The 14492-nt window shown below is 27.7% G+C and overlaps 4 protein-coding genes across 13 annotated transcripts in view; 2 read left to right on the plus strand and 2 right to left on the minus strand.

The window, feature by feature from the left end:
* The window catches only part of LOC122716341, a 46185-nt gene extending 38898 nt beyond the window's left edge, over positions 1-7287 (plus strand). Inside the window, exons 3-6 of one of the 2 annotated variants that reach the window (XM_043939332.1) lie at positions 1592-1688; positions 3010-3195; positions 6156-6324; positions 6614-7287. In XM_043939332.1, the coding sequence (XP_043795267.1) occupies positions 1604-1688; positions 3010-3195; positions 6156-6301 (417 nt within the window). In that variant the 5' untranslated portion in view covers positions 1592-1603 and the 3' untranslated portion in view covers positions 6302-6324; positions 6614-7287. Of the gene's footprint in view, positions 1-1591; positions 1689-3009; positions 3196-6155 lie in introns of both variants that reach the window. The other variant, XM_043939333.1, reaches the window with a different exon arrangement.
* A 73-nt stretch (positions 7288-7360) lies between these two features.
* On the minus strand, positions 7361-8718 carry LOC122716388 (surfeit locus protein 6 homolog). Its single transcript, XM_043939408.1, has 4 exons — positions 8504-8718; positions 8373-8426; positions 7782-8278; positions 7361-7709 (listed from the first exon to the last, which is right to left on the minus strand). Exons 1-4 carry the CDS (start codon positions 8619-8621, stop codon positions 7488-7490), a joined length of 891 nt encoding a protein of 296 aa, XP_043795343.1. The 5' UTR covers positions 8622-8718; the 3' UTR covers positions 7361-7487.
* Positions 8719-9136: 418 nt separating this feature from the next.
* Positions 9137-10323, minus strand: LOC122716390 (putative uncharacterized protein DDB_G0292292). The gene has a single exon (XM_043939412.1). It carries the CDS (start codon positions 10218-10220, stop codon positions 9264-9266), a length of 957 nt encoding a protein of 318 aa, XP_043795347.1. The 5' UTR covers positions 10221-10323; the 3' UTR covers positions 9137-9263.
* Positions 10324-10811: 488 nt separating this feature from the next.
* Positions 10812-14492, plus strand: part of LOC122716462 (homeobox protein extradenticle) — a 69009-nt gene continuing 65328 nt past the window's right edge. For 4 of the 9 annotated variants that reach the window (XR_006347028.1, XM_043939566.1, XM_043939564.1 and 1 more), the window contains exons 1-3: positions 10812-11706; positions 12671-13040; positions 13598-13671. Coding sequence is in view for 8 of the 9 variants with exons in the window: in XM_043939566.1 (XP_043795501.1) it covers positions 12808-13040; positions 13598-13671 (307 nt within the window). In the remaining variant the exon portion in view is untranslated. Of the gene's footprint in view, positions 11707-12624; positions 13041-13597; positions 13672-14492 lie in introns of all 9 variants that reach the window. The other 5 variants (XM_043939560.1, XM_043939563.1, XM_043939558.1 and 2 more) reach the window with 5 other exon arrangements.

Here is a 14492-nt window from a genome sequence, read left to right on the forward strand (position 1 = left end):
AACAGATGAAAGGCGAATTCAAAAATAGGTCAGGTTACCTTCGTCTTGATGCTCTTTGATGGACGAGTTAGTCGTGAAAAAAAAAAAAAGGAAAAAAAAAAAGGAAGTGAAAAGAGAAGAGTGGCTCGTCTCAAATGGGGAAAATTGTTTGCTATTTCGGAACTCTGGTTCTTTGAGATACAATTGCCAAGATCCTTCTATCGGGTTTCAGTCCCTCCCAGGAGGCCGTGGTCCTCGACCATCCGTCGCTTTCAACCGAATTCGTGTATGTGGGACAATTTATAGCGGCGATATTCTCCGCCAACCTGCGGGAGAATGAAGTCTAAAAGAAAAAAAATCTGGTGCAGATTGGGGAAAAAAATTCCTCTCTCCTGTCATCTCGATCGTTAATTAAACTGATTCGTCCGCTGCTGCGAAAATGTGTTGATAGTATCGTTGTACGGAGAGAATTAATTAAACGCGCGAATACGCGTTGCTGGTTAATTATGATTAAATTTAAATAGAAAATTCGTATATATATATATATATACATAGTATCGTCGATATTTTAACATTTGGAATAGGATACTTATAAGCAATTATTTTCTCTCCTTGTCGTATAATTTAATTAATTCGTATTTTTATATATTAATATTTTCGATTTTCTGGAAACTTTAAATATAGAAAACTAAATCTTTGTAAAGAGTGATTAATTGTTAGAAAGGAATAGGGGGGTTGACTTCGACGAAAATAATTTAATTTTTTTTTTTTTTTTAGTAGTACAAAGTGAAAAGAAATAATATAAAAAAGATAAGAGAGAGAGAGAGAGAGAGAGAGAGAGAGAGAACTTAAAAAAGGAAGAAACTATAAAAAACTGTGCACGCAGGAAAGAACTTTCTTAGTCCCCCTTCGATATTCACATCATCATCGATACATGTTGCCTTTTTTTCGAGTATGAGAAAGAATGAGGAGAAGAGAAGTGGAAGATAAAGGAAGCGAAATAGCCCTTTCTTCTCGAGTCATTAAAAGGGAAACTCTTATGTAAGTTCACGAATCTCTTATCTCGTTGCAATTTTCATTTTTATAGAACATAAATATCTTCTTGTCTTAAATACGATATAGTGGTACATTCTAGTAGATCAATAGTAGTTCAATAAAAAATAAGAAAAAAAAAAATAAATCTTTTTTTTCGACTTATAATTATATATAATTATAGAATTTATTGCTAATATAATGGTTCATCGTGAAACAGTTTATATATATATATATATTTCTATAGTGCGAAAAAAAGGAACAAGAGACGAAGATGTGTAATTATTGGAAAAAATTTCAAAGCAAAAGAGTCTGGAATTTGATGTTTCTAGACTCGTGCTGCGTTCATTTTCTCGGCTTATTTTACTGGTAGAAACTGAATGAGAACTAGGGAGGAATTAAAAGATCAAGGAACGTAAAGGCTGCTTTAATTTTTCATTTTTAATAGAGCAAGACGAGTAATAGTATGAGTGGTGGATAATAAATGGAGAAAAATAAAATCGATATAAAAATTTTTCTTTTATAATATCAGAGCTCTGATTAACTCGTTAATGACTTCCGGGAATTAATTTTATTCCAGATCGAGAGCAAAATGTCGGTCGAAGTGAAGGGGGGTCGACCAACAATGCCAACAATTCCACAATCCAAGAGACCAACGATTTTCGTTTATCCCACAGGTGAGATTGCTTAAATCTTTCATGGAAAACAAAATTCATTATTCTTCATGAGTAAAGTGAAATTTAAAATATTTAAAATTCGTGCATTTATATTTCCAATTATGATGTAATTGTATTTCATCATTATTCAAACGGAATAAAAATGAAATTTTACCAGAAAATGTTTAGAATTGAGTGAAATATTGTAAATTATAATAAAGGAATTTTTTTAAGAAATTAAAAGATTTAAAAAATTCTATTTCTCCCTCAATATTTCTTCCTTAGCAAGTCCGTCTTATTGGTTGTATTGTTATGTATGTAAAATACATCATTAAATAAGAATTATCAGTCAAACATTTTTACTAATAAATAAAGTATCATTCGTTTCTATATTAAAAATAATGTTAATTTAAAATAATAATTTATAAAATAATAATTTATCAAGATATATAAAAAAAAGAGGAGATTAATTTTCTTTTTGTCAACCTGATGATTAAAAAACTTCTTTGATAAAAAAAATCTTCATCATGCTTAAAGAAGTAATCAAACTTATGCTTAAGGTATTTCATTATGCTTAAAGTAATCAAAAATAGTTTCAATCTAAAGATTCTGAAAATAATGAAAAATGAAACAATGTAGCTAAGCAACATGTGTTTAATAAGCGATAAAAATATATTTTAATATTATTAATACTGCAATTTATAGTTTGAATTATTGCACGAAATGATATTATCTTAAATATAATATAATAAGATTATAAGTTATATTATCCTCTTTTTTCATTGTGCTGAATAAAATATTTTCTTTGGCTTGAAAGTCAGTATGTCGTTTTACAAAGATTGATAACAGTTGCTTCAATTTTCTAATATGTATGCAGTAATCGTTAATACTATATACATATATTAATATTCATGTGTTAAAAATGTAAATTTCGTTCAGTAATTATTCGTTTCAATATAATATGTTTGTAAAAAGCTTATATGGATGGCAGAAATGCTTGTTCTTACATATTTGTTTGAATATTGAACACAGCTTATGAAATGGTAAAGTATATCTTTCATTCCTAATTTCCTTTGTTTATTGAATAAAATCTATAAAAATAAAATGGATAGTGAGAATAATATTCCTTCATCAAAAATAACTTACAATTGGTTTCAAAAATATCTCCTGAGTATTTTACACTTAATTTCTTAATTTCTTCTATATGTATAATATTCCAATACTATTTCTGAAATAAAAGGCTTGAATGAAAAGTTTTCATCAAGACTTAAATGTATTACCATAAACGTGATATGAAATTAACATTAATTATTAATATTAAATTAAAATTTATTTTTTCCAGTAACTCCAGAGAGCATTATCATCCCGATAGTATCATGCATACTCGGATTTCCATTACTGGCCCTTATGGTCATCTGTTGCTTAAGAAGAAGAGCAAAGTTAGCGAGAGAACGTGCACGAAGAAGAAATTGTGATCTAGATCATGGAGCCCTTAGTCTCGTTCGTTTTAGCCCTGTTCATCGTTTAGGTAAATTAAACATCTTCTTCTTTTATTTTTTATTTTAATACATGTTATCTAAAAAAAAGATGCAATTTATTTAAATTAATTTCATTTAAATTATTTCATCATATTAACACACTACATTAGATTTAAGATTTAATATTAAGTCTTAAACATATAAACTTAAAAGCCATGTTTTCCTACGTTTTGTACAACAAAAACGGATTGAGGTCACAAAACATTTGTGTTCAACCCCAAACCGCTACTTCCGCTCGCTTTTTCACCTAGAAACGCTGCACTGTACTTACACATGTATATTCAAATATATACTTGCGTATATATATATGTATGTATTCACAGTCATATACTTTTCTAAACGAAGTGTACGTGTACATATACACATGCATATTCAGACATATGGATGAACAGCCTAGAATATATATATATGTATAAATATAAAGAGAACGGAAGAGGCATTAAACCAGATTGAATGGTGGCCTGAATATTTCAGTTCATGCACAAATTTTAAGATACTTAAAATGCAGATGTTCACACGATTTTTTTTATCTTAATGAAAACGTTTAATCCATAAGAAAGTATCGAAGAGAAATTAAATGATCAAAATAGAATAGACTTTTATTGGTTTTTCATAATTTTTAATTGCTCGTTCTATTTGAATTATTAATCCAATATTTTTTTTTTTTAATTTATACAATATATATGTATGTATATAAAAAAAAATTTGATTTGCTTATAAGACGAGATAGAGAATAAACCTATGATTTATGATGAACTAATGATTTATGGGTTTTCTTGTTATGTATTGTAAATATCGAGCTCGAAAAAATTCATATTATTATAGTCAATAAAAATTTTAATCATTTATTTTCGAAGATGTAGGTAATATTAAATTTGAAGTAATTATGAACATCATTTTTTTTAAAATCTATAATCTATACTTATACTTTATAATTTTTCAAATAAAAATCTCATCATCTACTTAATAATAAATCTCCTAAGCAAAAATATAATCCTAAAGTTTATTATGTACATATAATTATACATATTATGTATATTTGACATGCAATTGTAAATTTCATATTCGTATTGATTACAGTTGTATAATATTGATTTCTAAAGTTTTATTGTAAGAATGGTTGTTGCATATTGAAAACTTATCTCAATCACGAGTTTCAAATAAATTCTTTTCGTTTTATTGAAAAAAAAAGTTGTAAAAGAATATCGATGAGAAAAATTAAATTTAAAAGTAAAATTTATTTTAAAAAATGCTGTACAATTATATAAATGAAAAATAATTCACATTTATAAGACATAAAAGGATAATAAAATATTAAAGAAATTATTCTTTATAAAACATAAAGAATTTATAAAACATTAAAGAATAATAATAATAAGCAAGCGAAGAATTATGCAAATTAATTGTTTAATTATGTATATTACTTTACTCACTTAATTTGTATATCTTATGCATACACTCTAACAATCTATTTAATTATTTTCTTATGAATTATCTATTTAATTACGCTGCTAATTCTAATTGAAAATGATTTACATAATGAGATCTAATTTAACTATCTATTGAATTTATCTATCTATTAAGAATTTAATATCGTATGGAACATGTTTTTAAACTTTGTGAATCTTCTATAATCTTAAGATAATATATACACTCAAATCTCTTTTTATACACGTAAAAAACTGTGCAAAAGTTAATCATGTAAAAAAATATCGTATAAAAAAAAAAGACTAGGTATATTCTGTTGTCCTTAAAAAAAATCAGAAATAATTTAAAATTATTTTATTTAAAATTTGATATACATAAGAATTTAATAATTTCTTTAAATTTCTACTTAAAAATTTTCAATATAAAAATAATGAGACATTAATAAAAAGACACTATATACTATATCTATTCTATGTCTCATCTAAAATGTAATTGACTAAATGCGGTTCTAATGTAATAAATCATGTTTTTGTTATTTAATTTAATTCTAAAATATGACAAATGAACGATTTCATTACATATTGTAATTATTTATTATTATAATAAATAGGACACAAAAATTAAAATTTTAATCAAAACAGATTTTAGACAAGAATATGAAAAAAAAATATTTAATATAATAAAAAAATATTTTATATAAATAATAAAAATCATAAGATTAACTGCAATATTTTAGTCAATTAATTCTTTCAAAATTTGTTAAATTGAAATACATATTCCTCCTTTTATTATCCCGTCAAGTGCAGCATCTAAAGAGGATTTAGGTAAAATTCTTTATTAGTCTAATTGTTGTTTAACTTCTCTAGAGATTTTAGAATTATATATATATGTATATGAAGCAACCAATATTTTTTTTATATAATGCATAATCATTTGCCGTTGCCGCTAGTATTGCTGCATATTTAACATGGAATTTAATTGAGATTATGCTAAAAATTAGACACGAATGAAAATGAAAAAAATAATTGTGAAATTATTTAGTTATAATTAAGATCTGCCATTTAAAGTGCATTTGAATAATATTTTATCATGGATATTATCTCACAGCAGCTTCAATGCAATTAACAAAATCATAAAAATAATAAAAATTGAGCGATTTTATGCAAAGATATATACAGCTTGGTTACATTTTTATTTTCCATCCAAACGCATGTACACTTATATACTATCATAACATTATCATAATCGCATGACTTTAAACGATTTGCTGCATAAGCCTATAACGTATGTTTAGCATTTCTTATAAAAACTTTATTTTAATAAATATCTAATTCAAATTAACAGTTAAAATTACGCATTTTAATATTAAAATGCATTTAATAAACATTAATTCTTATCATTAGTAATTTAATGCGCTTTTATTTTTACAAAAGATTATATTTACTCGGTAGATGAAATTTTCCATGCAATCAAAAACTTTTATTAATATCACAGTATAATAATATTCACATTTGTGTAATAGCTGGAATTGATCGTCCAACAAGAGCAGTTTCGTTGCGAAGTGATCGAGGATCTAGAGCTTTCCCATCATTAGAACTAGACACGGTGGTCGAAGAACGATCGGATCCTGAACAAAGTACTGCATTGGAATTGAGTAGTCCAGATTAGCATTCAGTTTTGGTACCGCCTAGGTAAGATTCTTATTCTTTATATGTATTATATATTGTAATAAAAACATTTCATTTTTATTTCTATAAACTAAACGAGAGAAAAAAGAATTACATATATTTTTTATGACAAAAGCACTAACAATAAAGTTTGTTCTTCATTGATTTGTCTTCAGAAAATTTTTAAAATTTTTACATTATTGATACGATATCTTTGTTTCAAATTGTTATCTTTTGAATATATATTATGTATCATAAATTATTTATATGAAAAAAAGATATGAAAATAAAAATTGTTTATTATTATTTGCAGGTCTCCTCGACCATCGAAATCGGTACCAGTACCAGTAGATCATAGCCCTTTATGGACAGCATTAACACACGCTAATGCTGTATCTTCAGCTCTTGGAGATACCTAGCAGGAAGTTGAAGAGGGTGGTTACATCGAAGCTCTCGTTCTTGATTTACCTATAATCTACTAAAAAACTTATAATAAAATAAACATTTTGTGAAATTAGCAAAAAGTATGAGATTGATCTCATTTAATTTCAAAAAACTGAGAAATTATAAAATTTATCATAAAAAGTGCCGCAATATTAAATAACATTAAGTATAAAGAGACAATTATATAATAGAAATCTTATCTTTACAAAGAAATTTTGCACATATACTTATTCAAAATTAATGAGTAAATTTTATACTGATAAATTGTGCAACATTCTATTGACAGATCGCTTTTTACATCATGAAAAATTCCTAATAATGTACACTGTGTTATATTAGTGTAAATAAGAATTTGTTAATATAATGTACAAATACAAATACAAGTCATAATGTGTAAATAAATGCTTAAAAACCATCGTACTGTCTGTATAACACTACATTCAATTTTTATGAAATTCATGTTATAACATATACATATTAAAATTAATTTTCATATTATTATTATTAAATAACAATGTAGATATATCACATAAATAAGATAATTATGTATAATAAAATCTGATTTATGTAAAAATAATTCTATTGTATTCTGACGCGAATAACATTATATATTAGTAAAAAATTGTTCTAATGATTATGCAAATAATATTTATGCATATTTTTGACTGCCTTCGATATAAAAAATTAATCAAATTATGGAAATAAAATTGAAAATGATTTATATATAATTTTTTATGTCATATTTAAAATCCAGGTATTATTCGTCCCTTTTTGGCTGCTTTTTTTAATTTATTTATCTTCTTTTCTTTCTTTCTTTTCATAATATTATCTTGTCGTTTTTCTTGCCTTTCTCGAATTCCTTTCTGCACATTTTCTAATCTAGATTCCCATTTTTTAGCACTCCGTTTTTTTTTATCATCTTTTCTTTTCAATGTTTTTTTAAGTAAATCTGGATCATTTTTCACCTATCGAAAATATATGTATAGACATAATATTAAATATTTTAATAATTATTTATTCAAGTATTTCTTTGTTACCTTTTCACCACTAGCTTTTGCTAAAACAGACTTCCATATATCTTTTTCTTTAATTTCTTCTATTTTTTCCTTTTCACCTAATTGTTCCATTTCTTTTAACTTTTCTTGTTTTTGTTTCACCTCGAGTAGCATTTTCTTTGCATCTTTCTTAGGTGGTTTCTTTTTTGTTCCAATTTCAGAAAAATCAAATTTGCTAAATACCATCTTACCTTCTGAATTAAACACTGGTTTTGGTCGTGGAATCTTTGGTATTTCATTATCTTCTTTTTTGATTTTAGATAAATCGGTTATGTTTTGCTCTATTTTTACTAAATTTTTTTGCATTATTCGTTCTTTTTTCTTCGACATCTTTTTTATTTTAGTTTTCAAATTCTTTTTTAATTGCTTTTCTTTATATCCTAATCGTTTAACATTCTTTAATCCTTCCAATTTAGCATGCAATTCTTCAAATGTATGTGCTCTTTTTGCTTTTCCAATTAAATTTGGAAAGATATTGTCTATAAAAAAATAGAAAACAGAAAATTTATGTATAATAAATTTAAAGCAAGCTTAATTAGGTAAATTAGATTATTTTTTAAAAGTAATAGAAACCTCCTGATATTTTTTTTTTATTATATGTCACTAATTTATCTTTCTCATCTGAAACTAAAAAAAATTTATTTTTTATTATTATTGCAAATTTTATAAATATTTATAAGATTATATTGTTTTTATATTTATACCTAGCTCAGACATAGGCAATGGCATTTTAGTAAATATGTTCAAAATAAATTCATTTTCTTGTAGCAATAATTGTTTCACATAATTTTTATCAAATGAATTTGACATTTTTAACTGCATACTTCTAGAACACACACGTACGTTATGTTAGAATATAAATTTAATATCACGAAATAAACTACAAGCTACAAACACACTCTTAACTTTTAAAAACTATATAGGTTAGAAATTACAATCTAATGCGCAAACTCAAATATAGGATTTTATAAATTTATCAAAAATAATTTTACAATTCTATATACATTTCTGTTTATTATAAGGTACAAAAAGTATAAATTTTATTTTAAAAAGATTTAAATTAAAATAAATTAATTATTCATAAATATATATTATAAAATTTTTATTGTAAAAAAATACATAAATTTTGTAAATTTTATACAAAAAATAACATCATTGTAAATAAATTATTTACATTTGTGAATTATACAAATAATGAATAACTTAAATTGTAAAGAATATTTTTATGCAAGCGTACAAAAATTATTAATATTTCATATATTATATATTGATATTGTTTCGTGATTTAATGTGATTTAAAAAATTATTATTGGTTATGAATGCTAAAGAAATATCAAAGAAAATAATAATTCACATATATTTGTATAATACAAAAATAATATTGTAAATTTATTTCAATATTTATTAAGTGATTAATCGTAAAATAAAAAAAAAAAATATATATATATATATATGTGTTCATCATTAAAGCGCTTCTTCTATCAATTTCTCAGATGTCAAAACAATAAGATATTTCCCATGTAGAGAATATTTATCAAATTCTTTCATTGTTGAATATGCTTCTTCATATGTTTTGAAATAAACATGACAATATAATATTCTAGTATTTGGTGTTGTCATCATAAGTGATACTGATATTGGATTATATTTTTCAAAAAGATGTAATATATAATGTATACTTATATTTGGATGTATATTAGCTACAATTACTTCTTGTGTCGGAATAACCTTTGTTGATGATGAAGGAACTTTAATATTGTGTGATTTATATTTTTTGTCAATAGATACCAATGATGGAATTTCCGTTTCATTAAACGGAATTTCTTCCAATCTATTCAAATTTTCATTAGTAGCTTCTGATGAAATTGAAGTACTTGATGCAGTTTTTCGTAAATTTTTAAGTTTTAAAAGGTGCCTTAAGGATGATATTGATGTAGATTTTTTATTTTCTTCAATTTTTATATCATCATTAAAATTATCTTTCATAGATATTGATTCTGATATATTAGAATCAGACTGATTGCATTTTTCTTGAATCTTTTTTGCATATAAATCATTGCTATTGATATTGTTGTTTTTGATGTTGTTATCTGAATTATTTACAGTAAAATTTTGTTTAAATGCTTTCTTATTTTCATTGTATGATTTTCTTTTTACATTAACAAATTTTTTAGTTATGTGTGGTAAAATTTTAATAAATTTATGATTCTTAAAAGCTTCAATACATTGTTTTGCATCTTCAGCCGTTTCTAATTTTACAAAACATAATCCATTAGGTTGACCACGATCATCTGCGGATAAAACTTTACCAAACGAGGAAAATATAGTGTTAACCTCTTTCATAGTTAATCCTTTGTTATTAGGAAAATGTATAACATAACTTCCATCTCCTCTCCGATCGTAATATTTTTCATAATCCATTCTTATTTTTAAAATATATATACAATAAATAATAAGCAATGATTTAAAGTATAAAGTAATTTGAATACGATAATCTTTTTTCTACACGTATACACTATATTAAACTTATATATTAAAAAATATTGTGTTAATTTTTATATATTAATCTCAAAATAATCTCAAAATATGTAATACTATATAAATATATTATAATATAAAGCACAATTGTATTATTCGTGCACGTTTTAAAATTTGAACTAACTTGTATACAATCTATAAATTTTGAGAATAAAACCGAACATAGAATAATACATTCTACATAGAAACGTATATGGATGTACATTTTGTAACCTTTAAATTTATAATTTGTACATATTCATATATGAAATATTTATTAAAGAATAATAAAAAAAATATCTTTTGAATTTTAATAATAATATTAAAAATATATAAATATAAATATGATTAAATATTATATTTTAATATTCGAGTCTTCCCGCTTTATAAAAATGGCCGACTATGTAGCCATATTTTTACAATGGACTTGCGCATTCTCGTCTTCATAATTTACATTTCCAAGTACGAAGTACCTTCATTTTATTTGTACGGTATTCAATAAGACAAAAGTTCGATCAAATTTTTTAGTTTTGTTTAATTTTTTTTATAAAATTGTATATAATAATATTGTAAATGTTCATGATTAAATATTAGTGGTGATGAAAAAAAAAAGAAGTTGAAGTAATGGGCGGAGTTTGCGCCTGTTGAAATACGAGGTAAAAAACGTTGTTTTACGAAAACATATATTTTTGATATAATATTTTGGAATAATATTCCAAAGGATCAGTTTCAAGGTATTTTTATGAAGCTTTGTAAAAATTTGAAGTTCACGGATACAGGTTAAGCGAACAGGATTAGGAAAAGCGGTGAAATCGCATCATAAATAAAATGGATGCGCACGCGGATAATAATACACAAGAGCAAGTGAGAAAAGGGCTTTAGGTAGAAAAAGAAGGAAATGAATCAGCCATTCTGATTGGTCGAGGCGGCTATTATGGCCGCCGATTGGCGCACGCATGTACGCACACCAAGCTTTGATGTATACACGAACGCACGAACACGTGCGTGTATCAGGAGCGTAGCAGTCGCTCGCGGCCGAGAAGAGTGAAAAGAGCGACAGAAACGGTCGGTCCGCGCGTTGCCTTGTAAGGCGGAGAGTTGGTGTGTGACGTCCGTGCGCGGATGGCTCGAAGAACGCCGATTTTCCTCAGCTTATACAAGTATCCTTGCTGAGCAGAGGAAAGAACAAGTGAAAGGAGAGTGCGGGCCGGGCGCGACGCCGACCGTCGACATAACCACGTATACGTAAAATCCGACAATCCGTCAAGTTTAAAGCTGCCGAAGGCACCATTTTCATCATCTCTATAGTGTGTATAGCAAACTAGAAACTGTTATTAGACGTAATGTGAGTGTTCTTGAGCAAGGAAGGAAATATATAATAGTGAGAAAGGTAATGAACAAAAGGCAAGCAGGAATAAAAACGAAGGGCATCGAGAGAGATAGAAACAGCAAGAAAAGAGCAAAAAGAAAAAGTGAAAGAGTGAACAAGCGAATAAGCAAGCGAGAGAAAGAGAGGGAATGAGGCCGGGAAAGAGGAGCAAGAGCAAGTTAAAACGCCAAACGATACGTAAGAGACAAAGGCCACGGCGGCATAACCTCCAAGTCAAGCGTACGGCGTATTATAGGGATTTCTTATTCTTATGAATTGCTTCATTTTTTCGAGGATTTCGATACATTATTCGTGTAAAATGATATTTTTGCAAGTGCATTATTATTTTCTCTGGCTTCCATATGAAATGTCGCACGAGTGAGAGAGAGAGAGAGAGAGAGAGAGAGAGAGAGAGAGAGAGAGAGAGAGAGAGAGAGATAAAGCACGTGCGTGAAACATATTTTCCTCGAGATACAGGAATCATCATTGTGGCGCTGGCAACGTGAGCGGAAGGTCGGAAAAGAAAAAAAGAAAGAAGAGAACGTTTCATCCTGAGCCTGTTAGTGAACTATCAGGCTTTCTAGTAGGCTCATAATTTAGACATTGCTATTATAAAATTAAATTAACGTTCTATATGTAAAAATGGATGAATTCACGAGGATTCGCAAGAAAATGTTTGGCATAACGTTCTTTAGTGGCGAGAACAGAAAAGATTGTTACAATATTTTTCTACTGTAGTGGTTAACGATATCCGAATTATTTCGGCATCTAATTCTTTCTTCCATTGCTATGGCCTTTGTCTCTTACGTATCATTTTAACTTGTTCTCGCTCCCTTTTTTTCCTCTTTTCTTCTCTTGCTTTTTGTTCTTCCCTCTTTTCTTGCTGTTTATTTCATTCTCAATGCCCTTTGTTATTTTTTTTTTTTTATCATGATTAAGTTTTTATCAATCATAAAGTGAAAGAACGGGACGTTTGTTTGTACAGTCGTGTTTTTCCGCATCATCTGGTATACGATATACATCCGCGAGTGTTGTGTGAACAAATTCACTCTTGCGACGGAAACAAAAAAGAAGGAAAGAAACGGCGACGAATAATATTCTTAGTGCTGTAGTCTACAGTTGATGGATGAAACTAGCAGAATGCTGCAACACGGAGGATCAGGTGTGGGTCTGATGGGAGGAAATCAGGGTCAGGGGGCCCAAAATACTGCCGGATATGGTAGTATGGGACCTGTGGATGGAACTGCAACACAAGGTCCGGATCAGGCTGTTGAGGCTAGAAAACAGGATATCAGTGAGATTTTGCAACAAATTATGAATATCACCGATCAAAGCTTGGACGAGGCACAAGCGAGGTTGGTCCCGTTCCTGATTCAGCCGCCATTTTTTTTTAATATTTTAAATTTTATCATTACTTTTATAATTATTTTATATCACTTTTTGCTTTTTTAAATATTTTCTTATTATATTGGAATATTAATCTCATGGAAATATATTTGAGTTTTTTTTTTTCTAAGTCATTAAAATATTTGCTAAATATAAAAAATAATCATGAGTACAGGTTATGTTCGTTATTTTGAATCTTATGTGACGATTTTAAAATGTGATGATTATTTTTATAATGTCTCTTTATCATTTTATAACTTGATAAACTATTAAATGACGAATATATATGTACTAGATGACAAATTGTATATAGACTTCCAAATATGCGATAAGAGTTTATCTTCACACTATTAGTATACGATTAAGTTACGATATAAGTATAAGCTAAAACGTCATAGTATTTTAAAATCCATCTCGCTAAAATAGATATTGTATAATATAATATCTAATAAACTTTTAATCGAATATAATTTAATTAATAATTATCATTATTATTATTATTATTATCTTTTTTTTCTTTTTCCAGAAAACATACTTTAAACTGTCACAGAATGAAGCCAGCCCTGTTTTCAGTTTTGTGTGAAATTAAAGAGAAAACAGGTGAGTCTCTATTTTTCACTATTCCTTCTTGTTCTTTACAATTTGTGTCTTTACAAGGACACAAATATTAATACTTATCGATATTTATATTTGTAGAATATTAAGATAAGTATTGATTTATTGATACACGGTAAATAATCGCGACTCAAGACAAAGTTGCTTTTATTATTGCTTTTATTATTCGTGACTTTCATTTTAATGTAATCCACAATAATCTAGTTTTTTATTAGCAATTACCATCTATCTAAAATCACTGTAAATAATTGCCGATTAAATAGATACCACCATCACACAAAGATAAAAGAACACTTCGTAAAAGTACGGACGATCACCTCGTAACTCCCGCGCCCATTCTGATACTTCGCATGTGAGTTCTAAACAATTCGAGAAATTCCTAGAAAGAGATCCCTATCTAGATGAGAGGAGAGAGAGACTGTTGATACATTTTCGGTGTGTGGTGCAGTGTCGTCTACCCTGCAGGGTCGACCCCTGCGCCCATTCGAAACTCGTAAACATAATTTTTATGCGATGTTTGGATTACTTTTACGCGCGGATCAAGAGACCACGAAACGCGCAATTATTTTTGGGGTACGAGGGGTGGCTGGCTTGGCCCGAACTTCGGGGGATGGGAAAGGAGTGAGGAGGAGGGAGGATTGAGGTAGAGAAAGAGGTGTGTGGGTCGGCTACCCCAAAAGTAGTTCTGCCTGGTCGTTTGATGGGGGTGGTGGGGCCACCACGCCCCTCATGCTAAGCCACCCTCTTTCACGTCGTTCCTCTATAAGTATATGTGTACATCTACACATTCCCTCTCTCTCTCTCTC

Source organism: Apis laboriosa, unplaced genomic scaffold (genome assembly GCF_014066325.1).
Source record: "Apis laboriosa isolate Shangri-la unplaced genomic scaffold, ASM1406632v1 scaffold45_cov149, whole genome shotgun sequence".
Lineage (NCBI taxonomy): Eukaryota > Metazoa > Arthropoda > Insecta > Hymenoptera > Apidae > Apis > Apis laboriosa.